At 48.6% G+C, this 27625-nt stretch overlaps 1 protein-coding gene across 1 annotated transcript in view; it reads left to right on the top strand.

The window, feature by feature from the left end:
- The window catches only part of KCNK10 (potassium two pore domain channel subfamily K member 10), a 142564-nt gene that overhangs the window by 61140 nt on the left and 53799 nt on the right, over positions 1–27625 (top strand). The window contains exon 2 of the mRNA XM_065941041.1: positions 1329–1663. Within this exon, the coding sequence (XP_065797113.1) occupies positions 1329–1663 (335 nt within the window). The remainder of the gene's footprint in view (positions 1–1328; positions 1664–27625) is intronic.

The following is a 27625-nucleotide window of genomic DNA, read 5'->3' as shown; positions in this document are numbered from 1 at the left end:
GTCCTGCTCAGGTGCTGCTTCAGGTTTGAGCTGCCTCGGTGTCTCACAGCTGAGGTCCTCCTTGGTCATAGCAGCTCCCATCCCACTGTGGAACTGTGATTTGAGACAGGCAGGGCTGGAATGTTCCCCCAGCTCAGGCTGGCACACACACTGAAGTAGCTGTGGTAGACCAGTTGGCCACCTGTGCGGTTTCAGTTTTCCCTCTCTGCTCTGCTTTGGGAACGAGCCAGCACAAGCGCACTCCTCTTGAGTGGAGTCCAGGCTTCCCACGGCTTCCTGTTAGTCCCACCAGCCCTCCAGGGGAGCTCATTTTTAATAAAACTCCAGGGGTAGGGCCCCCACTATATATGCTTCCCAGGGAGAGTCTTTGCCCAGTTTAATCTCCGTTCTCCTCTGAGTCCCCTCCCAGGGGCACAGCTCATAGGGGAAGTGAGTTCCGTGTCCTTTCTTCCATCTTGATCTGAGAGGCGCTGTGTTTGAGTTTGGACCCTTCTCCTGTATGGGAAGCTCACCCTTCTTTTGTGACCTCAAGAAAAGAACTTTTAAACTTGCCAGATGCTCGTATCTTCTATACTTTTGGTATCACCTAGCCCTCAGTGCTTGGACAAATCTGCTGGGTATCCTTTTCCTACTTATTTCCTCTCCAAATTGAACAATATACTTCTTTTTAAAATATGGTGGTTTGTTGTCTATCTTGAAACTGAAAGTGAAAGTCGCTCAGTCATGTCCGACTCTTTGCGACCCCATGGACTGTACGGTCCATGGACTTCTCCAGACCAGAATACTGGAGTGGGTAGCTCTTCCCTTCACCAGGGCATCTTCCCAACCCAGGGAACCCAGGTCTCCCGCACTGCAGGCAGATTCTTCACCAACTGAGCCACTAGGGAAGCCCAAGAACATTGGAGTGGGTAGCCTTTCCCTTCTCCAGCAGATCTTCCGGACCAGGAATCAAACCCGGGTCTCCTGCATTGCAGACGGATTCTTTACCAGCTGAGCTATCAGGGAAGCTGTAGTCTTTGCTTAACAAGAAACTGGAGGGAGGAGCTGAATGATAAATAACAGAGACATGGCTTTCAGATTTGGACCCTTGTAGAGAAATATACACATTTCAGATTCAATTAATATTATCATTATTTTGAAAACTAGAACCCCTGGTGCTCAGCTTTTATCATTCAAGCAGAGACCTAGCAACTGGTTGAATTCCCTCACTGCGGGCTTGGGGAACCCACGTTGAACCCTCCCGTTTGACAGCCGGCTTGCGCGGTGACACGGCGGGTTGTGCGTTTATAAACGAATCTCTTCTCCCTCTCGCCCGCCCCGCTTCCCAGTGGCCGTTCCTGCAGCGGCGCCCCCGGCGTGCCCGCCCAAGGCCGCCGCTAACGGGGCCGCCCCGGCGCCTCGCCTCGCCGCGCCCTCCCGAGCCGCGGTCCTGGCCAGGATGGAAGGCGCGGCCCAGGGGGGCCTGCAGACCGTCATGAAGTGGAAGACCGTGGTTGCCGTCTTCGTGGTCGTGGTGGTCTACCTCGTCACGGGTGGCCTCGTCTTCCGGGCGTTGGAGCAGCCCTTTGAGAGCAGCCAAAAGAACACCATCGCCTTGGAGAAGGCGGAATTCCTGCGGGATCATGTTTGTGTGAGCCCCCAGGAGCTGGAGACGCTGATCCAGGTGAGCAGGGAGGGAGTGGCCTTCGCCTTGCCCGCGGGGGAGAGGGCGGCCTGCACGTCTGTCTTTCTGGCTCGCTGAGCCTTGCCTGTGGTCGGGATGCCCCTGGTGGTGAGGGGGACCTCGCTGGGAGGTGACATTCGAGTGGAGACCTGCGACAGGGTGCAGATTAGGGTCCCCCGGACCACACAGCAGCAGGCGGCGCTCTGCATCCTCCGCTCTGGGATGCCGTGCTCAGCGGCTGCCGCGGGCTGATGTTGTCAAGTTCAAGGCCACTGATGTAGGCTGATTCACCCTTACCTCTGTGTGAGATGCTGGGTAAGAGGGTGGCCTGGAAGCCAGAGAAAGAATTTTAAGCAAGCAGGGGTGTCTTAACCTGTCCCAGGGGAGTGAGAATGGGGCAGAGAAAAGGCTACCGCAAGTGGGGTGGGGAGGCCGCCAGAGACTTGGGGAGGTTTGGGTGGCTTTGCGAGGATGAAGCAGTCGGGATGTCCGTAACAGCGATGAGCAAGGCGCTGTTTTGAACATTCACTGTGTGTCAGGCACCGTGCTGGGCCCTTCCTGTATTTTGGATAGGAAGGAAAAAATATTTAAAAAAATGGAGGTGGAGAACTTTGGGCTTCTGCCTGTGGAAGCCGGGCAGAGGACGCAGAGGTGGGGTGGCGTTGGCGGGGTGAAGTGAGGCTGGAAGGGAGTGTGGGGGACCGGGAGTCATCTAAGGTGGTATGGGGGGGGAGAGAAACAGGAGGCTTGAGGAGCACCTCAGGCAGAGAGACCGAGTCCCAGGAAGAGGAGAGGGAGGCTGCTGAGAGCCCGGTTGGAGGGCTTCACCGTGGAGGTGACGGAGGGTGGAGCTTCTGAGGCTGCGGTTTGGTTTCCAATCTGCACACCCTCCTGAACCACGAGGCATACTGGTGGAGGGCGGTGACGCTTACGGAGGCAAGGGAGAGCCCCGTTTTTCTGGGGATTCTAAAGTTTGGAAGGCAGAGGGATGGAGAAGAGAGCTTCCACAATTCCTTTTGGCCCTGGTGTGACCCACATGAAATTCTAATGGTAGGAGAATGCTGGAGTGGGTAGCCTATCCATTCTCCAGCAGGTCTTCCCGACCCATGAATCAAACTGGGGTCTCCTGCATTGCAGGCAGATTCTTTACCAACTGAGCTACCTGTGAACCCCAAGGGAAAAATGAATATCATATATCAATGCACGTGGGCTTCCCAGGTATCTCGGTGATAAAGAATACACCTGTCAATGAAGGAGTTGCCAGAGACATGGGTTTGATCCCTGGGTCAGGAGGATCTCCTGGAGGAGGAAATGGCAACCCATGCCAATATTCTTGCCTGGAGAATCCCATGGACAGAGGAGCCTGGCTGGCTACAGTCTATGGGGTCACAAAGAGTCAGACACGACTTAGCAACTAAGCATGTGCCTCATTTTAATGCATGTATATAGAATCTATGAATAGAAAAACGGTCCAGATGAAGCTAGTTCCAGGTCAGGAGTAGAGATGCAGATGTGTGGCCTTAGCAGTGCGGGCAGGGGGCTGGGGGTGGGGGAGGAAGAAGAGAGGGGGACAGATGGGGAAGTTAGGACCGACATGCATGCCCTACCATGTGTAAAGTCGACGTGGGAAGCTGCTCTGTGATGACCTGGGGTGGGGGTGGGGACAGTTGAGAGTACAAATGTGTATAACTGAAAGTGACACAGTGTCGTAAAGCAAGTATAATCCAGTAGAACATTCTAACGGTTACTACACATCAGTTTGCCATAGGAGTCACAAGTCTGGGCTGGCTTATTTATTTATTTTCAGCTCCACTGATAGGTAGGGAATTCTGAGGCCGCTTATGATCTGGCCCCTTTGTTGTAGTTGCATTATTTCTCTTGTTAGTATATAATCTTTTAAATGTTTCTATAATCTCACTTGGTGGTGGCGGTTTAGTCACTAAGTTGTGTCTGACTCTTGCGAGCCCACGGGCTGTAGCCCCCCAGTCTCCTCTGTCCATGGGATTTCCAGCAAGAACACTGGAGTGGGTTGCCATTTCCTTCTCCAGGGGATCTACCCGACTCACGGATCGAACCCACGTCTCCTATTTTGGTAGGCAGATTCTTTACCACTGAGCCACCTCAGACTTGACTCTTAAATTTAATAGAAATATACATTTTCCTTCTGGGAATGCATATGACTTCATACTATGTCCTACAATTTTTATTAAAAAAAATAAAACCTTACTGTTTAAAAAGATATGGGCAATGTTTCATATCACTCTTTATTAGATGGCCTTGTCTTTTTTTTCCCTCCTTTTATAGGAAAATACTAACAGTTTTCTGATGATGAGAGTGTTGTGCTAATCTGTTTAGCACAGGTGTAAGGCTCAAATTGCTGTAAAGAGTGGAGAACAAAAAAAAAAAAAAGAGTGGAGAACATAATTCTGGAGTAATTTTAAGTAAGGAATTATACATGCTACATTGATATGTAATGAGACCCTTTTTAATTAGTTGCAGTACATGTAATAACCTAATAGGTGGCCTGGATTTAATCTGGACTCATGCCTGAATTTTCCTTCCTTAGATGATGAGATATTGGGGAAAGGGATCATGTCTTATTATCTTTGCATCCACATGTAGCCTCTGCATGGCTTTGCATCTAATTATTACCCAAGAGAGAAGTGCTTTTGGAATGAGATATCAAACGAAATCTCTAACACTGGTGATGCCATGAGGTATCTGAGCTTATTCATGCATTTCTTTATTAACTCAGTATTTCCCTATTGTCCATTCTTTGGTCTTTTCCTTTATGAAAGAATTCAGAGGCTAGAATGAAGGACAGGATGACAGAGGGTAGTTCCGGTGTTGCCGTTAAGACCCATCCTTTGACTTCAAAGTTTCCTCTGTGAAATGAGGGGTGTGTGTGTGTGCACACGAGATCATTTTGTGAGATCATTTTTATAATAATTTAAAAATCTACCCTTTGTTAGGTATCTGTCATGAGCTAGGCACCTTCTATCCATCATCTCATTTAATCTCTCCAATAACATTCTAAGTTGGCACTACTATACCCATTTCACAGGTAAAGAAACCGATGCTAAAAGAGGCTGAAAACCTTTCCAACCATCAATGTGGCAGAGCTGGGACTCAAAGTGAGGTCTCCCTGACTCTTCTTTGTCTCACCCAATGAGTCTTTAGCCCTTTCAGTAGTTCTTGCTTGATCATTAGCTTAATTCTCTCTTAAACATTTGCTTCATGTTTAACGCTTTCCAGAATTTTAGCAGAGTCAAAAAGCATTGGAGTTCCTTGCGTCTAACAGAAAACATTGCTTTCCCCAGCCCCCTCCTTTATATGCATTGACTCTCAGTCCTGGATATGGGACACCTTAAGGTCTCCATCTGCTGTGGGGTAAGGGTTTATACCTGTGTTTGTCTACAGTTTTTGAAGGCTAAGCAGTTAAAATGCTGAACCTGTGTCAATTAAGAATCACACTACTGGGGCTTCCCTAGTGGCTCCGGGGTAAAGAATCTGGCTGCCAATGCAGGAGACACGGTTCAGTCCCTGGTCCGGGAAGATCCCACATGCTGTGGAGCAGCTAAGCCTCTGGTGCACAGCTGCTGAGCCACTCTCGAGAACCCCGGGCCACGATTCCTGAGCCCTTGCGAGACAACTGCTGAAGCCCGTGCACCGAGGCGAGAGAAGTCACTGCAATAAGCTGGTGCGTCCCAGTTAGGAGCCCCGGCCCGCCAGCTGGGGAAAGGCCCTCACAGCAGTGGAGACCCAGCAGAGCCAATAATAACAACAAAGAAGCACATTATTATGCGCTGCCCTTCAGTCCACTGCTTCCTTCATAGGCTGTAAGTGGCAACAGCTTTGGACCAGGGAGCATCCTGTCACTTTAGGGTGTCCTCTGGGCAGCGCTCTCTGGAGTGCTCATTATAAGTACGCTATTTAGGAGGGTTTTCAGGGTGCTGTGTTCTAAGCTGGAAAAAATATTCTTATTGTATCTCAGCGATATTTTTATTGTTGTATCCAATAGGTAAAAGATTAGATTGATGGTATTTATCTGGTGGTGTCGGGACTCCTGGCTGAATTGAGTGAACCACTTGTAGAGGTAATTTGGAAGGTGTAAGTCACATTATTAACACAGAGCAGTTGGAACAGTTTGAGGGGTAGTCACTCAGTTGTGTCTGACTCTTTGTGACCCCATGGACTGTGGCCCTTCAGGCCCCTCTTTGCATGGGAGTCTCCAGGCAAGAATACGAGAGTGAAGGTGCCAGTCATTGGGATCTTCCTGACCCAGGATCGAATCCGGGTCTCCTGGATTTCAGGCAGATTCTTTGCCATCTGAGCCACTGGAACAGCCTAACCCCCATGAAATGCCTAGATAGCTTAAAAGAGCTATAGCTGGGGAGGGGCTTTTGGGGGAACTGGGGGGCTGCAGAGGAGACAGATGGGTCACCATCCCTGACCTCGATGCTGTTATGGAGGAGACTGTCTGATTAATAGATTTATCTGTGCATTCTTTACGTTGCTATTGAACTTCCGTTGTATCAGGTAACAGGCTAGATTTGGGGATAGGAAACAGGAGAATAAAATGCACCTTGAGCAAGTTACCTCTCTGTGATTCTATTTCATTATCAATAAAAGGTGCTGAAAACCCCTCACCCTTAGGGCATTGAGAGGATTAAATTCTGTAATTCATGAGAAGGGCTTTGAACTGTGCTGGGCATGTGGTGAGTACGCAAAAAAAAAAAAAAGAAAAAAAGGTAGATATTGCTGCTGCTGCTGTTTATAGTATCATTCAGGGAGCTCAGAATTTTAAGCAGTGGTTCCTGATGGGGAGGAGGTTGCTTCCGGGGGCAGGCACATTTGACAACGTCTGGAGACATTTTCATGTCACCGCTGGAGAGATGGTGCACGAGGTTCCTGGGAAGAGGCCAGGGATGCTGCTGCTAAAGACCAACCCACTCATCACAACGAGTCATCCAGTCTCACTTGCCAAGAGGCTGAGCAACCTTGGGGAAGAGGAGTGTCAGCCAGTAATTGGAGCTCACTGTTATGGAGCTATTTCCCCCCAATTTTATTGAGGTATAATTAACATATATCCCTGTATAACTTTAAGGTGTGCAGCATAATGGTTTGAGTATTTATTGTGAAGTGACTACTGTCAAAAGTTGAGCGGGCATCCATCCTCTCCTATAGGTCCAATAGAGAGAAGCAGTTTTTCTTTGTGGTGAGACCTCTTAGATTTCCTTTCCTACAGCTTTCATATATACCATATGTCAGTGTACATTCCCCTCGAGGACTTACGACTGGAAGGTTGTAGCTTTCCAGCACTTTCCTCCAACTCCCCTTCCCCCACCCCATCTCTAATATTTTTCTCTATGAGTGTTTTTTAAAAAAAAAGCATTTCACACATAAGTGAAATCATGCAAACATTTGTCTTTCTCCCTCTGATGTATCTAACTTAGCATAATGTCCTTAAGGTCTGTCTGTGTTTGTGCAAGTGGCAGGATTTCCTCATCTTCTGACAGCTGAATAATACTCCATGATACCTGTATCTATCTATCCCTGCGGGTTTCTGCACCCGTTCATCTGTCAGTGGCCACTGAGGTTGTCCTCACGTCGCGTCGCTTGTAAATGATGCTAGGAGCGTGGGGGTGCAGACATCTTTTCTGGTTTGTGTTTATGTTTCCTTTGGATGTGTTCCCAGAAGTGGAATTGCTGGATCATATGGTAATTCTATTTTTGATTTTTGAGGAAACTCATACTGTTTTCTGTGGCGGCTGTACCAGTTTCCAAGCCCGTGAACAGTGCCCGAGATTCCCTCTTCTCCGCATTCCTGCCAGCACTGTCATCTCCTATCCTTTGGATGATGGCTGGCGTGGAGCTCCGTGAAGTGTGTGAACAGTGGGAGCCCCAGGGAGGCCGGCAGAGGTCAGGAAGGACTTGGTGCTGTTTGTCTCTTTTAGTCCCTACGGCGATTGTGTGAGGATTGTCTGTCCTGCCGCTTCCAGAGGAGGAAACTGAGGCAGCCCGAGGAGCAGCTGCACGCTCAGGGACACCTGACTAGTGACTTGGAGGAAACCAGATTTAGTCCTGGCAGCCTGACCCGTGCGCCATTCTCTCATACCCGGAGTGTTGGAGCAGAGACGTGGAATGTGGGAAGGATGCGTTCAGAACGCGCCCTGAGGGCATCCCGCCAGCCTGGGGCGGGGAGGTGTGGGGGAGCTGGTGGGGGACGGGGCTGGGCCTGAGAGGTGGTCGGAGAGGCTTGCCAAGGAGTTCGGGCTTCCTGCTGCGGGCAGTGGGGACTTGCGGAAAGATTCAAGAGGGTCGCGACGGGACGGGCGTTTTCTGCTGGAGAGAGAGCTCTTTTGGCCATGATGTCGGGTTGGAGGCAGGAGACGCTGGAGGAAGGGAGAGTCGTTTGGAAGAGTACCGGGCCCTCACAGGTGGGCCCTGCCGAGATGACAGTGGATGCGGCCGTATTTAAGGGGGTCCGCCAAAGCCGACTTGAAAACGACTCATTTCTCATTCAGCAAAGGTGTCCAGAGGGCCTGCCCCAGCCCTGCATCCCTGCCTCTCCAGGCGGAGGCCACGTGGATCGCGTGGCCCGGCAGGCAGCACCCACACTTGGGTTACTCTCCCGGGTTAAGTCTTGCTTTCCGCTCACGGGCTGTGTGACCTGGGTGAGAGATGGCATCACCGCAGCCTGAGCTTCTCTTTCTGTGGAATGAAGATGGTGAAGATAGCGTCCACCTGTTAGGGAGGTCTGCGGATTAAACAAGAAAGCTCAGCTACTCTGAACTACGGTGACTGCTACTATTTATTTCTTAGGGAAGGCAGGAAGAAAGAAGTTTAGAAAGCCCCTCAACCATGTGCATTCGGGGGTTTTCTGTTCAAGGAAAAGAGAAGAAAGCTCTTGAAACGCCCTGTGGGGCTTCAAATCCTAAATTTCCTAACTGACCGATCCTGATTTGCTTCGCCTGTTCACATGTCAAGCCCATGTCGCAGAGACGGCTCTCCGAGCGCTGAGCAGGGCTGCTGAGTCCATTTGCTGAGCCGCTGTGTCCCCTTGCGTGTCCTCTCGGGGACTCACCCCGCCCCCAAGATCATCATCTTCACCCACAGCTCTGGTGGGGTCGCTTGGCCTCAGGTGATTCAGTAGATACCGGGCTGGCTTCGTGGCCTCGGTTCCCCCTGACTGCCCCCTGTGGGGCTCGGGACACGCGTGGGAGAAGCTCAGGGCCGGGAAGATGGAGGCAGCCCCGGGGAGCAGGTCAGCGGGACAGCAGCATGACCAGTGACTGCAGGGTGGGCTCATCGAGCGCCTCGGTCCTCTGGGCCTGACGGCTGCTCGTCCCTCAGGGAGAAACGTCCACCTTCTAGGGTGGTGCCCGGGGCGAGGTCGTTAACCCGGGCTGGGCCTCAGCAGCTCAGTCCGCAGAGCACACGGGAGACCTATCTGTCTGTGCAGTCTTCCCTTCAAGACCTGGTGAGAGAGTCTGCAGACGACCGTGATCAGGGGGTTTCCTGCGGAACGGCTGTCAGCATAAAAAATAGCTACCATTTATTCATTGTTTCCTTTCCTCTAGGCATGTTCTAAGTGCTTTAATCCTTTAACCCTTGCAACAGACCTACAGGTAGGCTCTATCATCATCATTCAATTCCCTGGATGAGCAAATAAATTCTGAGAAGTTAAGCAACTTGCCTAAGGCCACCCAGCAACTCAGTGGTTAAACTGGGATTTGAGCCTAGAAGAGACCAGACGTCTAAGCACTGTGCTAGGCTGTTCACGTGTGTCAACCGTCTGCATCCTCCACACTATGTCTGAGCTTTTCCTTAAAGCCTTTTGCTCCAAGGAAAACACTGGAGGGAGGAGGAGACGTTTTTAGCTGACATGGTCCTGTGGTTAAGTTGCTGAGTCATGTCAACTCTTTATGACCCCGTGAACTGCAGCACTGTCCTGCACTGTCCCCCAGAGTTTGCTCAGATTCTCGTCCATCACTTCAGTGATGCCATCCAACCATCTCATCCTCTCTTCTCTCCTTCTCCTCATGCCCTCAGTCTTTCCTGGCATCAGGGTCTTTTCCAGTGAGCAGCTCTTTGCATCAGGTGGCCAAAGTATTGCAGCTTCAGCTTCAGCATCAGTCCTTCCAATGAATATTCAGGACTGATTTCCTTTAGGATTGACTGGTTGGATCTCCTTATAGTCCAAGGGACTCTCAAGAGTCTCACCACAGTTTAAAAGCATCAGTTTTTCAGCACTCAACCTTCTTTATGGTCCAACTCTCACCTCTGTACATGACTATTGGAAAAACTATAGCTTTGACTAGGTGGACCTTTGTTGGCAAAATGACGTCTTTGCTTTTTAATACACTGTCTGGGTTTGTCCTAACTTTCCTTCCAAGCAGCAAGCATTTTTAAACTTCATGACTGTGGTCACTGTCTCAGTGATTTTGGAGCCCAGGAAGAGAATATCTGTCACTGCTTCCACTTTTTCTCCTTTTATTTGCCATGAAGTTGTGGGGCCAGTTGCCATGATCTTAGTTTTTTGAATGTTGAGTTTTAGGCCAGCTTTTTCACTCTCCTCTTTCACCCTCATCAAGAGGCTCTTTTGTTCCTCTTCTGCCATTAGAGTGGTATCATCTGTATGTTTGAGGTTGCTGATATTTCTCCTGGCAATCTTGATTCCAACTTGTGAGTCATCCAACCCAGCAGTTCGAATGATGTACTCTGCATAGAAGTTAAATAAGGGGGCTGACAATATACAGCCTTGTCCTGCACCTTTCCCAAGTTTGAACCAGTCAATCACAGGACTGTAGCACTCCACATGTGGACTGTTGTGTGTTCAAAGAAGGAGGTATCAAGGAAATGAGAAGACAGTGAACTGGGGGTCAGATAGCCTTGGTCCCATTAAACCTAGAACTACTTTTCCTATTACGGGGCCGGGGCTGCCCCTCCTCATTTGGAGTATTGGGAGGAGGGGGTGAGATACCCCAGCAGAGCTCCCAGCACAGAGTTGACATTTAGGAAACAGTATTTCCTCCCCCCATTCCAGCTTTCACCTCCAAAGCCAAGTGCAGGGAACAGAGCTGAGAGTGAGAGGTGTACCTGGAGGGCGTGCCTTTCTTTGGCAGGTGAATAAGATGCGTTGAGTAGGTTTTCGAAGTCGTCGTCCCCACCAGCTTGACTGGAGAGTCACTTCATCCCAAGAGTGTCTTATCCTCTGGGCTCTCACACACCGCTAGTGCTTCCTTCCCTGCCTGCAGTACAGTTGTTTTGGAAGCTTCCCCTCGTGACTTGTCTGGAAGAGAGAGTGAAACATTCATCCTCTGGAACCATCAAGGAACAGAATCATGAGGCAACTTCCCTGACCGGCAGGGGAGGGAGCTTCGGCCTGCATGGGTGAGGATCCGCAGTGGTCGTTTTTCAGGCCGTGGATTCACAGACATGTAAAAACTTTGAGCGTCTTCAGCGTGTCTGGTGTGGTCACAGGGCTGCGGTTTCTCCTGGAAATGGCCCTGCTGGAGGGAGCAGTGTTTCGTGGGAGTGGGTTTAGAGTTGGATGACTCAGACGGAAAAGAATCTGCCTGCAATGCGGGAGACCCAGGTTTGATCCCTGGGCTAGGAAGATCCCCTGGAGAAGGAAATGACAACCCACTCCAGGATTCTTGCCTGGAGAATCCCATGGACAGAGGAGCCGGGTGGGCTACAGTCCATGGGTCACAAAGAGTCAGACATGACCGAGGGACTGACTGAGGTGGTCACAGGGAGGATCTAGGCCTTTCCTGGTCGTGGCACGAGCAAGAAGGGTTCCTCTCTCTCTGGAGAGTGTCGTGAGGACAACTTATGTGAACACCGCCCCCCCGCCCCGGCCCCCAGGGAGCGGTTACCTCGCGGTCCGGAAGGCTGACTTCTGTCGCCGGCACACTTCAGTCCTCGTCTTGTCAAGTTCCTTCATCCTCAGAACCCTCATGACCTCCTCTTCATGCTGGCTCTGTGTCTGTAGAAAGGCTGAAGCTTCCCACGGCCTGCCAGGGGCTGGGCCTGGAATCTCCTGGAGGTGGGAACCTCGGGAGTGGGGTCCCTCCTCCTCCTGCCGGGTCTCCCCCGTCCTGGACTGGCTCCGCGCCTCTTTCTGTTGGTGAGCGGGATCCTTGCCACTGGTTTGCACTTAGTGATCGCGGAGGGCTTTTTACTCTTTGGTAATAAATGCCTCGAGCCTTGGCTGGTTTTCTCAGTACTGAGGCCTCGGGCTTTTTTTGATGGCTACTGTTTGACACCGTTGGCGAGGCCCGGACTGTGTGCAGGCTGGGGCCAGGCTGTTCATGTGTGTTCTCCGCCTCGTATTTTCACTCATTATCCCAACAGGTAGCTACTGTTATCGCCCACATTTACTGATGCTACGGGCCCTGGTTAAGTCCTCTCAACTAGCTAGTGGCAAAGGTGGGTATGGAATCCGGGTTTTCTGACTCCAGAGCCCAGGCTTTCTATCTCTCTTTTAATTTTATTTATTTTTAAATTGGTGGAAACTTGCTTTACAATGTTGTCTTGGTTTGTGCTGCACAACAGTGAGAATCCGTCGTCATTATCTGCACACACATCTCTCTTCCCTCCTGAGCCTCCCCCACCCCACCCCTCTGGGTTTTTTCTGAGCCAGGCTGGGCTCCCTGTCTTTTTTACCAACTCCCCACTAACTGTTTTACACTCAGGCGTGTATGGATGTCAGTGCTACTTTCTCAGTTTCTCCCACCCTCACCTTCTCCAGCTGTGTCCCCAGATCCATCCTTTACTTGGTTCATCACTACCAGTTTTCTAGGTTCCATATACGTGTGTTAGTATATGATGCTTGTTTTTCTGTTACTAACTTACTTCACTCTGTACAAGAGGCTCTAGGTTCATCCACCTCCCTACAACTGACTCAAATTTGTTCCTTTTAATGACTGAATAATAATATTCCGTTTGTATAAATGTACTACAACCTCTTTATCCATTCATCTGTTGATGGACATCTAGGTTGCTTCCATATCCTGCCTATTGTAAATATTGTTGCAGTGAACATTCAGTTCAGTTCAGTCACTCAGTCGTGTCCGACTCTTTACGACCCCATGGACTGCAGCATGCTAGGCTTCCTTGTCCATCACCAACTCCAGAGTTTACTAAAACCCATGTCCATTGAGTCAGTGATGCCATCTAACCATCTCATCCTCTGTCATCCCCTTCTCCTCCCACCTTCAATCTTTCCCAGCATTAGGGTCTTTTCAAATAAGTCAGTTCTTCACATCAGGTGACCAAAGTATTAGAATTTCAGCTTCAACATCAATCTTTCCAATGAATACTCAGGACTGATTTCCTTTAGGATGGACTGGTTGGATCTCCTTGCAGTCCAAGGGACTTTCAAGAGTTTTCTCAATACCACAGTTCAAAAGCATAAATTCTTTGGTGTTCAACTTTCTTTATAGTCCAACTCTCACATCTATACATGACTACTGGAAAAGCCATAGCCTTGACTAGACGGACCTTTGGCAAGGTAATATCTCTGCTTTTTAATATGCTATCTAGGCTGGTCATAACTTTTCTTCCAAGGAGCAAGCATCTTTTAATTTCATGGCTGCAGTCACCATCTGTAGAGATTATGGAGCCCCCAAAAAGAAAGTCTGCCACTGTTTCCACTGTTTCCCCATCTATTTGCCATGAAGTGATGGGACCGGATGCTGTGATCTTAGCTTTCTGAATGTTGAGTTTTAAGCCAGCTTTTTCACTCTCCTCTTTCACTTTCATCAAGAGGCTCTTTAGTTCTTCTCTTTCTGCCCTAAAGGTGGTATCATCTATGTATCTGAGGCTATTGATATTTCTCCTGGCAATCTTGATTCCAGGAGAAATCCTGATTCTGTACTTGGGGTACATGTATCTTTTAGAATCATGGTTTTCTTACATTATATACCCAGTAATGGAATTGCTGGGTCATATGGTTGATTTATTCCCAGTTTTTTAAAGGCATCCCCATGCTGTTCTCCATAGTGGCTGCATCAGTGTACGGTCCCATCAGCAATGCAGGAGGTTCCCTTTTCTCCATGTCCTCTCCAGCTTTTATTGTTTGTAGATTTTTTGATGATGGCCATTCTGACTGGTGATACCTCACTGTAGTTCTGATTTGCATTTTCTAGTGATAAGTGATGTTGAGCATATTTTCATGGGTTTATTGGCCATCAATATGTCTTCTTTGAAGAAGTGCCTGTTTAGGTCTTCTGCCCATTTTTGATTGGGTTGTTTGTTTTTCTGATGTTGAACTATGGGAGCTGCTTATATATTGTGTAGATTAACCCTTTGTCCATTGCTTCTGTTGCAATTGTTTTCTCCCATTCTGAGGGTTGTCCTTGTATCTTGTTTCTGGCTTCCTTTGGTGTTTGAAAACTCTTGAGTTTTATTAGGTACCATTTATTTATTTTTGTTTTTGTTTCTGTTAATCTAGGAGGTGGACCAGAGAGAATCTAGCTGTGATTTATGTCAGAGTGTGCTGCCTATGTTTTCCTCTAAGAGCGTTATAGTTTCTGCTCTTATATTTGGGTCTTTAATCCATTTTGAGTTCCTTTCAGTGTATGGTGTTAGGAAGTGTTCTAATTTCATCCTAATACACGTAGCTGTCTAGTTTTCCCAGCATCACTGATTTAAGAGGCTCTTTTCTCCATTGTATATTCTCGCCTCCTTTGTCGGAGATAAGGTCCCCATAGGCGAGTCCATGCTCTCCTCATCAGGTCCTATCCTCGGCGTGACACAGTGGGGTTGAAGAATGTGTAATTGTATCAGGAGAAATTCCTCCTGACTAAGGGAAAACCCGCTTAAACCACAGGGTCGGAGAGCTCCTTCCTGAGAGTCAGGGCTGGCCTTCCGACCCGGAGCTCCCTCCCAACATACAGAGAGAAGCTGTGCCAGGGCCAGGGGCTGGGCTGTGGGCTCTGGTCTAGAGACTCGTTTCTCTGGTTGAGGAGGAGTTAATCTGTGGTGTGAGCAGCTGCAGGAGAGGCTGGGCACGATGCTGTGGTCCTGGGCACGGACCTTTGGTGTTGTCATGGTGACCGAAGCTGCTATTCTGCAGATAGAAGGCCAGAGATCTTGAGCTGTCAAACTTTCTCCCCACAAGCAGGAGCTCTTGGTTAATCTGCATGACCCATGAACATTCACCAAGGCTGTGACATTTACCATTCTCTTCTGCCCCAAATCACTCACTCACTCACTCATTCATTCATTAATTCAACAAATGTTTTGATTGCCTGCTATGTGCCGGATTCAATGCTAAGTACTGGGGACATGATGGTGAATAAAAGGCAGACATCCCCGACGTCTTGGAGCTTATAACAGGATGGCCAAACATCTCAGCTTTTGTAGCCCTGGAATCATTGTGAATAGCACCCTCTTTCCTTTCAAAGGTTTCTCTGTTCGAAAGATAAATTACATGGTCACTCTGCTGATTGGTAATGGGAGTGGCCAGCCTTATGCCAATAGTCACACAGATAGGTGTAAATAAAAACAGAAATCGACTCTGAATGTTCATTGGAAGGACTGATGCTGAAGCTGAAGCTCCAATACTTTGTCCACCTGATGTGAAGAGCCGATTCATTGGAAAAGACCCTGATGCTGGGAAAGATTGAAGGCAGAAGAAGATGGAGACAGAGGATGAGATGGTTGGATGGCATCACCTTCGCAATGAACAAGAGTTTGAGCAAACTCCAAGAGACGGTGAAGGACCGGGAAGCCTGGTGTGCTGCAGTCCATTAGGTTGCAAAGAGGTGGACAGGACTGAGTGACTGAACAGCAACAAGAAAAACCAGATGTAGGCTGCAAAAGCGAAGTAGCTGGAGCTGGGAGGCCTGTGAGCAGAACTGACTCAGCAGACGGGAAGTGGGAGCTGAGGGCTGGGCCCCCGCGGTGGAAGGAGGCCAGGATGTCTGGGAACTCGGGAGGAGGGGAGTGTGTGGTCAGAGTTCTGTTGGCAAGGGGAGATGGACACTGGATCCAGGGAGGGGCGAGACCCCGCAGGGCCTGATGTTGGATTTATCCTGAGAGTCTGACTGTTTCAGGCAGCAGGTTGACACGATGCAATCAGTGCGCTGACGTTTCGGTCCCTCACGTTAAACTGGAGCGTAGTGGCCGTACTGATGAGCTGGATTTTAGTCATCCAGTCACCCATTCATCAGCTAAACATTTATGGAGTGCCACCTATGGCACTTTGCTAAGTGTCCTGCTCTGGATTTCTGAACTGTTTTATTCTCAGAGGTGACAAAACCTAGGTCCGGGAAGAACCCTTCATGAACCCCCACCCGCTGTCCATGGTGGGTAATGCCCTGCTTCCCTGGAAGCATCAGGTGCTCACATTTGCCTCTGTGCTAGGCTATGGGTCTTTCCTGGGGGCTCAGACAATAAATAATCTGCCTGCAGTGCAGGAGACCTGGGTTCAATCCCTGGGTCAGGAAGAAACCCTGGAGAAGGGGCTGGCTACCCACTCCCGTATCCTCGCCTGGAGAATCCCACAGACAGAGGAGCCTGGCGGGCTACAGTCCCTGGGGTCGCAGAGTCAGGCACGAGTGAGTGACCAACACTGATAGACTGTGTTGGCTCTTCAGCATTTTCCCACCTGCCTCTTTTCCAGGTTTGTGAGCTGTTTTGAGGTTGGGGCTATGTCTTTTATCCACATATCCCTTATGTCTAGCCCAGTGGCTGGTCCATGGCAGATGCTTGCAGTTGAATGAGTGGTGCTTATATATCTCTTTCAGAGACCAAGAACCCTTCATTTAGGACCTTCCCAGAAGCGAAATGGAAAGCGAGTTTCTTTCTGTGCACTCAGAGACCTTTCCTTCGGGTCAGGTCATCAAGAGTACATGTCCGTGTTCTTTATGCATGAGCAGATTCCTTGGTGCTGAAAGCCCCAGAGTTTTACATACTTAGGAACATGATGGTTTTAGGGAAAGAATGACTCCTGAGACAGGCACTCAGCAGCCCGTGGAAATCCTCGCCGTGAGCCGAGTTCACAGCAGGATCAGGCTTCTTCTTCCGTGACCTGGGCCCTCCCTTCTTCCAAGCGGCCATTTTTTTTTTTTTCTAATTGGAAAGTAATTACTTTAGGGTGTTGCGTTCGTTTCTTCTGTCCAGCAGCGTGAATCAGCTGTGTGCATCCATGCATCTCCTCCCTGTTGAGCCTCCCTCGCACACCATCCCACCCCTCCGGGTCATTACCCGAGCAGCCTTCTGTGTGGGAAGTCTGGACCACAGCCAAGGCATCTTTGTGCCCAAAGATGCAGCTCGGGCGAGCTGAAGCAACTCTCCTGGCCATTGCCCTGAAGTCAGAAGGCGCTGCCCTTTCTCCAGCCAAGCGGTCACGCGGAAGATTGTTCACCATGCGCAAGAAGGGCCTGCAGCCTCTGGCCTGTCGCTGCAGGCTCCCACTTCATTACTATTATTGTTCATGTCCCTGGGGTTGTTGATTCCATCACCGTTCAGTGAAGAAGATCTAAAGCTTTTAAGCCAGAAATTAAAGAGCTAATGGCAATTGGCATGACACTAGGAAATGAATTTGCAAATGCGAAGTCAGTGTTCTAAAAACACTCTCATAAAAATAAAAGCAAAACCCAGAAATGAATGTTGTAGTATCCACATTTATTTACAAATGTGCATATGTTTGTTCCTTGTTTAAAGTGAAGCAAAAATCTCACTTAACAAGATTTTAAAAAAATTTTTAAATTAAAAAAATTTTTAGTGGCATGTAGTTAAGTTCCTCTGCCTTTTCTAGCTTGTACATCTGAAAGTTCTTGGTTCACATACTGCAGAAGCCTAGCTTGAAGGGTTTTGAGGATTACTTTGCTAGCGTGTGAGATGAGTGCAATTGTGCGGTAGTTTGAGCATTCTTTGGCATTGTCTTTCTTTGGGATTGGAATGAAAACTGACCTTTCCCAGTCCTGTGGCCACTGCTGAGTTTTCCAAATTTGCTGGCATGTTGAGTGCAACACTTTCACAGCATCATCTTTTAGGATTTGAAATAGCTCAGCTGGAATTCCATCACCTCCACTAGCTTTGCTCATAGTGATGCTTCCTAAAGCCCACTTGACTTCACACTCAACATCTACTTCTGCTTCACTGACTACACTAAAGCCTTTGACTGTGGATCAGAACAAACTGTGGAAAATTCTGAAAGAGATGGGAATACCAGACCACCTTACTCATCTCCTGAGAAACCTGTATGCAGGTCAAGAGGAGCAGTTAGAATCTTACATAGAACAACTGACAGGTTCAAATTTGGGATTGGAATGAAAATGGAATATACGACAAGGCTGTATATTGTCACCCTGCTTATTTAACTTCTGTGCAGAGTACATTATGAGAAATGCTGGACTGGATGCACCTCAAGCTGGAATGAAGATTGCTGGGAGAAATATCAACAAGCTCAGATATACAAAGAAGTGATACATAGGTGATACACTGTAAGTGTATGGTAAGTGATACCATAAGTGATCCATACAGTGACACCGCTGTGAAGAGGAATAAAAGAGCTTCTTGATGAGGGTGAAAGAGGATGGTGAAAAAACTGGCTTAAAACCCAACATTCCAAAAACCAAAATCATGGCATCCGGTTCCATTACTTCATGGTAAATAGAAGGGGAAAAAGTAGAGGCAGTGACAGATTTTATTTTCTGGGGCTCCATAATCACTGTAGATAGTGACTATAGCCATGAAGTTCGAAGACACTTGCTTCTTGGAAGGAAAGCTATGACCAACCTAGACAACATATTAAAAAGCGGAGACACTACTTTGCCGACAAAGTTCCATGGAGTCAAAGCTATGGTTTTTCCAGTAGTCATGTATGGATGTGAGAGTTGGACCATAAGGACAATGAGTGCTGAAGAATTGATGCTTTTGAACTGAGGTGTTGGAGAAGAACTTGAGAGTCCCCTGGACTGCAAGGAGGTTCAACCAGTCCATCCTAAAGAAAATCAGTCCTGAATATTCACTAGAAGGACTGATGCTGAAGCTCCAATACTTTGGCCACCTGATGCGAAGAGCCGACTCATTGGAAAAGACTCGATTGCTGGGAAAGACTGAAGGCAAAAGGAGAAGAGGGTGGCAGAGGATCAAATGATTAGATGGCATCACTGACTCAGAGGACATGAATTTGCAGGTACTGTGTTAGACTCTGATGATTAGAAAAATAAAATAGAAGATGATGCAAGATGCCTACTCCCTGTTCTTCAGAGGCCTCTAGCCCAGAGTTCATTGTTTCACTAGCTCACTTATATGGTGTTACTGTGGCCACATACTGCTCTAAAGCTTTCATGTTTAATGTCATTTAGTCTTTACAATGAGCGTTTGAGGTAGGGGTTAGCAACGGAGGGGCAGAGAAGTTAGATAATTTGCCCAAGCTTAAGAGGCAGGTAGAACTGGACTCTGGACACAGGCAATCTGACTCCAAAACCCCTACTTTTCCACCATGATGCTCTGCCCCTTTTGGGGAAACTGATGTGGCTTGAGGCCAGTCATTAAGAGTCCAGTGTAATTGGTGCTGGAAGGTAAGGAAACACTCAGGCCCCTAATCACAGAGCAGGAGTTTCCGACTCAACCTGCGGAACCCCCAGAAGGACCTCATTCTCCTGTGAGAAGACCACGGAAAGGAATGATTATCTGTTGGTTGTGCTCTTAAGGGACATGGCCTTGCATCTGCACATAAGGGTGTTGGGCTGAGTCAACAGATTCTATTTAAGAACCACAGTACACAGTGTATCATTTAAGTCTGAAGTTGAGGGTTGCTTATCTGTCTTCATGGAGAACATGCATTTTCCCTCCCTTCTCGAGAGAAATGGGCAGAAGAGAAGAAAAGCTGGTTGTTGAGCGTTAGCCTTACTGAGGAAGGGAGGGTTTAACTTTTTGTCTTGTGAGAAAGGAGGATCAGAAGTACAAATTCTCCATACTTCTCCATGCTGTCCTTTTTCAGATTAAAGGAGGTGATGTAACAGATAAGCTTTAGAAAAGAGGTTTGCAAAGTGGGCAGAGAGTTATCTGTGGGAAACAGAAGGCCAGAGTCAAAAGTGGACTTGCCAACCACACCCAGCGCTGTGGCCTGCTAACTACTACAAAGAGGCCAAGTTGCTTTATTTCTATGGCTTCATTTGTGAACAATGGGAATGATAACAGGATTTGTTACTGCAGGGGTTTTGTTCGGGTTGAATAAGCTAAGGAAGCGTATTGTAAATCCTGGCTCCTATGAATATTTTCATGAGTGTTCTCGAGCTTTCTTCAGAGGCTCTGGGGTTGTTTGTGTTTCCTTGTCTGCCCACACATCAAGCCGTTCATCCGAGAGAGGTGCTGGTAAGCGCTGATTCATTTTCTAAGGGGAACAGGAAATGAAATATTAATTGGGGATTAATATCGAGCACTCAAGAGTAAGAAAGAGTCCAGGCAGAAAACTGTCAACTTAAAAAGTAGTCACAACCTAGAAGTTGAGAGTTATGTTTTATTTGGTGGGAATTTTTAGGATTTCAAGGCCAGGAGACAACAGCTCAAGTAACCCTGAGAGAACTGCTCCAAGGAGTTGGGAGCAGAGTCAGGTTATAGAGATTTGCAGCAAGGGGCAGGTAATCTGAACACTGAAAGATTATTGCTAATTTAGGAAAAGCAGGTATCTCATAAAGAAGACTGAGGGCTGAAGAATCGATGCTTTTGAACTGTGGTGCTGGAGAAGACTCTTGAGAGTCCCTTGGACTGCAAGGAGATCCAACTAGTCCATCTTAAAGGAAATGAACCCTGAATGTTCATTGGAAGGTTGGATGCCAAAGCTGAAGCTCCAGTACTTTGGCCACCTGATGCAAAGAGCTGATTCACTGGGAAAGACCCTGATGCTGGGAAAGATTGAAGGCGCGAGGGGAAGGGGATGACAGAGGATGAGATGGTTGGATGGCATCACCGACTCATTAGACTTGAGTTTGAGTAAACTCCAGGAGTTGGTAATGGACAGGGAGGCCTGGCGTGCTGCAGTCCATGGGGTTGCAAAGAGTCGGACACGACTGAGTGACTGAACAAAAGCAAGATATCTCAAGTTAAGGAATTTAGCACTTTTCTGTGTATGGGAAGATACAAGAGCCTGGGCACACTGCAATCCTTCCTTTCATGTGCATCTCCGCTCTCTGGGGCCAGCATCCTGGGATCTGACTGTTCACATCCTTAGATCCTTGATCATCTTAGTGAGTGGCGGCAGCTTGTAGCAGCTCCAGGGCTACCTGATCGCAGGCATGGTTCTCCCTGGGCTCAGAAAGTCACCTGTGGAGGGCTGGAATCAAGGATGACTGTGACATCCTTGTTTATTGACATGGCAGGAAGTCCTCCATTTTACAAAGCTACAATGAGCCCAAGATAGCAGAAGCATCCCTTTTTCTTGACGGGATTAATCATCTGTTAAATCTCAAGCTCTCCCCAGTACAGTGGCAGTGGATGGAGTAATCCTCTTGGATTTAGCTCACACAGCAATGAATCAGAATTCCGGGAGCTGCTTTTCTGGTCCAGTGGAAAAAAATATTTCCCCTCCCCCCCAGAAATTGGGTAGACTCATCTTTGATAGGAATAGTCTCCAATGCAGAGGGAGTGGGGCATGCTTCAGACATTCTCCTTAGGACCAGAGTGATTTTTCAATGTCATTTGGCAAATTTGTTTCTGTCTGGAGAGGCTGAGTCCAAACTGAGATGAAAGAGTGACAGTTAGTTCCTCTGAAAGTGTATTGATCTTTTCAGAGCAGACACATGTATCTCTGCTTCCTTAGAGTACTGGATGCCTTCAGATTTCTCTTATTTCATCCTTGCCTGTAGTCAAAGGGAGAAAACTAATTCTATGTGGCAAGGCATAATTTGAAACGTGAAAGTGTCCTCGCAATATATGTTGGTCCCACATGACAGGGTTTGACTAGGTGGGTCGTTAATATGTTCTTGGTGCTAAGGAACCGAGTTATAGAACTTTTCCCCCCAAAGAAATAACTAGTAGAAGCAGCAAGGAAGGCTCGCTTGCTCAGACCGGAGGCTCTGGATGGGCTGCTCAGCTCACGTTGGGTTTCTCTCTCTTGTTCTTCAAACAGACTCTCCGCTCCTGCTGTCCAGTCTGCAGGTGGCCCCCTCTGTACATTTATGACCAGCCCGTAAATAAAGCTCTGATGAAAGCCTACTGCCTGGATCCCCTGGGGCCTCGAGGAAAGGCTAATATTTGCGCACAACTGGATACTCAGGGCAGCAGGAAAATAAACAGCATCCTCGTATCCGCCATGGCACTGAAGCTGCTCACGCTGCCTTTTTATGCGCTGGCCTGGTTCCTGGGTGGGGAAGATCCCCAGGAGGAGGCATGGCTACCCACTCTGGCATTCTTGCCTGGAGAATCCCATGGACAGAGGAGCCTGGTGGGCTAGAGTCCATGGGGTCACAGAGAGTCGGACACGACTGAGTGGCGGAGCGTGCAGCCCACACAGGTCTTGGGGAAGGTTTACTGACGGGAGATGCCGAGGTGGTGAGCCTGTTAGATGGCTGGTCTGCTCGGCCAGCCCAGGTCCGTCTGCTGCACCAGCCGTCTGCCCGGGTGGGGGGTGGGGACCGTGTCCCTCAGCCTGCCTCTCCCATGACCTCTTGTAGACCTTTGGGGTGTCTCCTCCTGGAGGGCGGGGGCAGCCTGCTCTCTAGAGGCAGGGAACTGGGCTAAGAGGATCTGAGATAGGGGGAAAGAGCACCACAGAGGATGGAGGGAAGCTGCCTTTCTGACATTTAGGGTGATGATCCCCCAGTGCCGAGGCTGAGCACCCGCTTGCTGGCTTGGCCGGGCAGGAGATGTGCGATCACGGGCAAGGCCCTCGTTCCTCTGTCTCGCGTGTCCCTGGGGGATGCCTATGTCACAGGTCACCCTGAGGGTTCACTGAATTAACCTATGCACTGGCAAGTACTTAGGATTCCTGTTATTATTAATATCATTAGGTACAAAATGACAGGGCAGGCTGTCTGAGTCATATCTCATATCAAAAAGTTCTGACAGCAACCCTGAAAGGTAGGGTCCCTTATTAAAAAACCTTTATAGATGTGTGTGACTGCGCTGGGTCTTAGTTGAAGCTGCGGGATCTTTCGTTGCAACATGCAAACTTCAGGTTGCAACACGTGGGATCTAGTTCCCTGACCAGGAATTGAACCCAGGGCCCCCCCCGGCATTGGGAACACAGAGTCCTAGCCACTGGCCCACCAGGGATGGCCCTCCTTCATTTTAAAGACGAGAAAACCGAGGCTCGGGGAAGCCAAATACCTTGCGCAGGTTGGACATGCGCACTTTACCTGTAAACTTTCCCTGTTGCAAGAGGAATGTATGAAGTGCTTGTACTGTTTGTCTGTGCTGAGGACTTCTGGACTCAAGAGGTGCCTCGCTGGGGGGTGGCGAGTTTTCCGCTGTGATTCCCCCACCCCGCTGTTGTTTGAAGGATGTGTATGGTGTGGTTCTGCCCTGGGGTGTGAAGCAGCCTTTCCATTCACTTCTGCTGCTGAAATGTTGATATGTGAAATGCTTCTGGAGCAGGAGAAATAAAAAGCCACCGTGGAGGACAGATTACTCTCCGACTTCCCCTTCTCCCCTGGGGCCCCTCCGCCGCAGATGTGCGGGGTTCTGGGGGGATGCTGCACCCTGGTGTCGGGGCTTGGGGTCTTTCGGGGCGCTTCTGAGCCCTAACGACTGCGGTCTACCCACCAGCTTTCTGGGTCCCCCAGGGCTTGTGGCTTTCCTCCCCTCCACTAATGGCTGAAAGCGCGCCTGCTCTGAGGACATTTATGAAACCACTTCCCCCACCCTCACCTCGCCTCGACCCCTGGCTGGATATCTCCTTCCTAGACCCCTTTGCTGATTGTGCGCTCCTGACATGAAGAACGTGGGAGAGCTGGAGCCACCCTGCGCCCTCGGACGAGGTCCTTTCCTTGAAACTCTCACATCCCATCTAGTATAATTTTCTCCTTTTGATTTTCAGAAGACCTCTCTGAACTTGGTTGTGGTTGAACTTGTGAACACATGATGCTCCTTGAGTCCGAGATTGTGGCTTTAAATGATGCTTGTGGGGGTTGAATCTCTAGCCTGTAACTGATCTTTCAAGCCAGACTGCTTGTAGCTCAGTCTTGTCAGTTTATTAGCAGCGTGCTAGGACATTTCTAATGAGCTGCTTTATCTTCGCTTTTGCAGCCTGAATGGGGAGGGGAAAAAACCTTAAAAGCAAATGCATTTCATTTTAATAGCCTTTACTTGAGTTCAAACAACTAAGATTATTAGAAAATACTTTAGAAATTTAATAAAGTTAGAAGTATGAATTCAATCAGTAATATGGAGTTAAAAATGATGCCGTTGATTCAAGTGATAGCTCCATTTATACTGGTTTTCCCTGTAGGTATATAACCTACAGATTGCGAATTCCTTTTAATCCTAGTTGTTTGTTGGAGTTTTTCTGATCTAAAATATCCAGATGGTATCGTACCTCAGTCCTGGGCTGGGGGATCCTCTAGTCTTACCAAGAGCTTGGTGACTGGTGAAAGGCCTTCTTTTTCTCCTTCTTGCTTCTGGTTGTAAATCATATTCCAGCCCTCTGCACCTGTAACAGCCCTTATATTTAAACTCACTTCCCCAAGGCATCTGCTTGTAGAGCCCACTTTACTGAAGACTCGGGTGCACGAGAGAGGGTGCACATCCGAGATCTGAAGCAAGCTAAGCTTGGGTACCAGATGGACCTGCTTTATTTAAACAATTATGTGCCTGTTTCTGGCTGTCCCGGGTCCTTGTTACGGTGAGGACTTTCTCCGCCTGCAGAGGGCAAGGGCTGCTCTGCTGCGGCTCGCGGGCTTCTCCCCGCGGGCGCCTCTCGTTGCGGGGAAGCTCTTGGCGAGCGGGGCTTCAGCAGTCGCCGCCTGTGGCTCGGTGTCTGTGGCCCACAGGCTGAGCTGCTTGCTGGCCTGCGGGGCCCCTTCAGATCAGGGATTGGACCCGTGTCTCCTGCGCTGCCAGGCGGATGCTCTACCACCGAGCCGCCGGGGAGGCCTGGGCCTGCTTGTTAGAAGTCTTGGGCGTTGTAGTAACTCAGCTCAACTGACCCTTGTCCCTTTTGCTTCCTTCTTTTCCTCCTTTTTTTTTTTTCCCAGTGCTTTCGCTCTCTTTTCTCTGTTCCCTCCCTCTCAGACTTTAAAATCCACTTTTCCCAGTTTTTATTTATTCTTTAAATTTTTAATGCTGAGCCGTGGAGCTGTCATCCGCTCCAGCAGTCCAGTAAAGTCCGATGCCTCTATCGACATGTTCAAGGGAGCAGTCTAGTTAGGAAAGACTGCTTGGGACTCCCTTGGAGGTCCAGTGGTTAGGACTCCGTGCTTGCAGTGCAGGGGTCATGCGTTCGATCCTCGGTTGGTCAGTGTAGCCAAAAAGGAAGAAAGAAACGACCACTTGTGAGGTCTCTTCTGTCTAAATTCTTCTCCCTCCTCTCTGCCTTCTCCCTCCTCTCTGCCCGGAGGTGAGCACAGGGTCGATGAGTATGATTGTGTTCGAGGCACCATATGCAGAGGAAAGGACAAAACCGTGGCTTCGGATCAGCCTGGGCTTGAATTCTGAACCCTCCTCTTCCTGGCTGTTGACCGCAGAAGGGGTACTTGACATTCCTGAGCCTGGTTCTGTATCTTGAAAGGGGGAGGTAATGTGACTGCTCGCAAGTGTGGAAAGAACAGAATTGAATAACACACAAGTTGTGGAAGGGATTAAAGGGAAGAACGCTTCTAGAGCACCTGCCTCAATGCAGACACTCAACCAATGTTAACTTCCTTTCCTTTCAACCGATAGATACTTTCCTTGAGGGTTACATATGTAAACATTAAATATTTATCAATTGCATAATTCAAAGAAAAGAAACTTGAAAAGGAATCTTACGTTGGATTTTTTTTTTGATGAAGCCAGTAATTACCCCTTCTTGTCTTTGCTGCAAATCTGTCTATATGCGGCACTGGGTCTGCTTTGGATGTCAACATGCCGTCCTTAGCACAGTGAAGATGGATTGAAGCCAAACTCTTTTCACAGCTTCATAGAAGTTGTAAATATTAGGTATTGATGCTGTGATCTGAGGCCACTGAAGTGACTGGGGTCTAGAGCTGTCCCTCTAGAGATATTATATCTAGGTGGGCCCATCAGAGCTGAATCGATGATGAAGAGATAAAAGTTAAGGCCTGTGGTTGGTTGATGGCACTCACAGGAGAGTGAAAGTGGGTATTTTACCAGCAGAACGGACTCACCCTCTGTCTTTTGTCTGAAGCAGAGGATTGCAGAGCCGCCAATGAATAAGTGATCTTTGTAGATTAGGCTGATTTAAACCACGGGCAAAGACACATTCCATGCAGCTGGATTTTAAATTCTGGGCTGCCAGGTTTATGTTAGAAACAGTGGCTAATATAGTATTTCATGTTCTTAGAGGCAGGAAAGAATAAAGACTTGAACGAAAGAGATTTGTTTCTTTTGTCAGTTGTCTAGTGAAGTGAAAGTCACTCAGTCGTGTCCGACTCTTTGCCACCCCATGGACTAGTCCCTGGAATTCTTCAGGCCAGGATACTGGAGTGCGTAGCTGTTCCCCTCTCCAGGGGATCTTCCCAACCCAGGGCTCGAACAATTGTCTAGGGCGTTTGCCAAATCCAGCCAGTAGCCTGTTTATGTACAACTGTGAGCTAAGAATGGTTTTGCATACTTAAAGGGCTATAAAAAGAAAGGCAAAATATGCAGCAGAAACCATATGTGGCCCACAAAACCTAAAATATTTACTGTCTGGCTTTTTCTGGAAATGGGTTGATCCCTGGTCTAAACAGCTGGAAATATCTCAGATCAACGAAGGCAAAATGTAACTAACAATGGTTGACTTTTTCAGTTGTAATCTAATTTGTGGCAACCGCTGTCTGCCCGTTTTAACAAAGCGTAATGGCCATTATTTAGGATGACTGTAATCACATCTCAATATTTAATTGTGTCTGGCGGTATCCACAGGGGGTTGTTAGAGTGTTCGGCAGAGAATGGAGTCTTTCTTCCTTGTTGGAGAAGTAGCTCGTGTTTCTGTCACCTCCCTCTGAAGCCCCCAGCTGTCCGTTCTCCACCACGGCTCACATGGTGGAAATCTCCTCGTCCCCTCTCCCCTGGCTTGAAAGAGGTTGGCAGGGCCCACTTGGGAAGAGCTTCGGAGGAATTGTCCACCTTGTTCTGTGCATTCCGAGGCCCTGGAAGGATCTAAAGCAGCGGGTGCGTAATCAAAGACCCGTGACGTGTATGTGATGAGGAGGGATCAGTCCTGGGCTGAGGGCGTCCGTGGGGGCTGAACCCGAACAAACCGAACCTCCTGGAAGAACTGGGGCCCAGATTAGACCCTGAAGGAGGGGCACCTTTGCGGGAGAGCAAAGCAGAGGTTCAGGGGTGTGAGGGGATGTCTCCTAGAGCATCCTGCCCGGGGCTGAGGCTTTCCCACTCGTGTGAGGTGAGGGTGGAGCATCAGTGTGGCCAAGTCATTGGGAATTTTAAGGTGTATGAAATTCCAATTCCAGTAGCCAGTGAGGAGTAACTGTCATTTATTTTAAAAAGGAGGTGTGTGTGTGTGTGTGTTGGGGGGACAGTGAAATGACAGTCACACAATTGGCAGCTCTTTGTTAAGCCTTGCTCCAGTGCTACTCGGTTAAGCGTGTTACATCGATCATCTAATTTCATCCTCACAATAACTCTGTGGGGGGAGGAATCATCACCTCCAGTTTGCAGATGAGGAAATTTGGGCTTAGAGGGGTGAACATAACTTGCCCGAGGTTCTGAGGTGAGTAAGGGGTGCAGCCATGGCCCCACGACCCGGGAGTCCCAGCTCTCAAGTCCCGAAACCAGCTCCGTGTAAAACACTCCAACAAAACAGACGAGAGCGGAAAGGAACTGAAATCCTGTCTT

This window comes from Muntiacus reevesi, chromosome 7 (assembly GCF_963930625.1).
Source record: "Muntiacus reevesi chromosome 7, mMunRee1.1, whole genome shotgun sequence".
Taxonomy (NCBI): Eukaryota; Metazoa; Chordata; class Mammalia; order Artiodactyla; family Cervidae; genus Muntiacus; species Muntiacus reevesi.
This window is presented reverse-complemented; position numbering and strand designations above follow the sequence as displayed.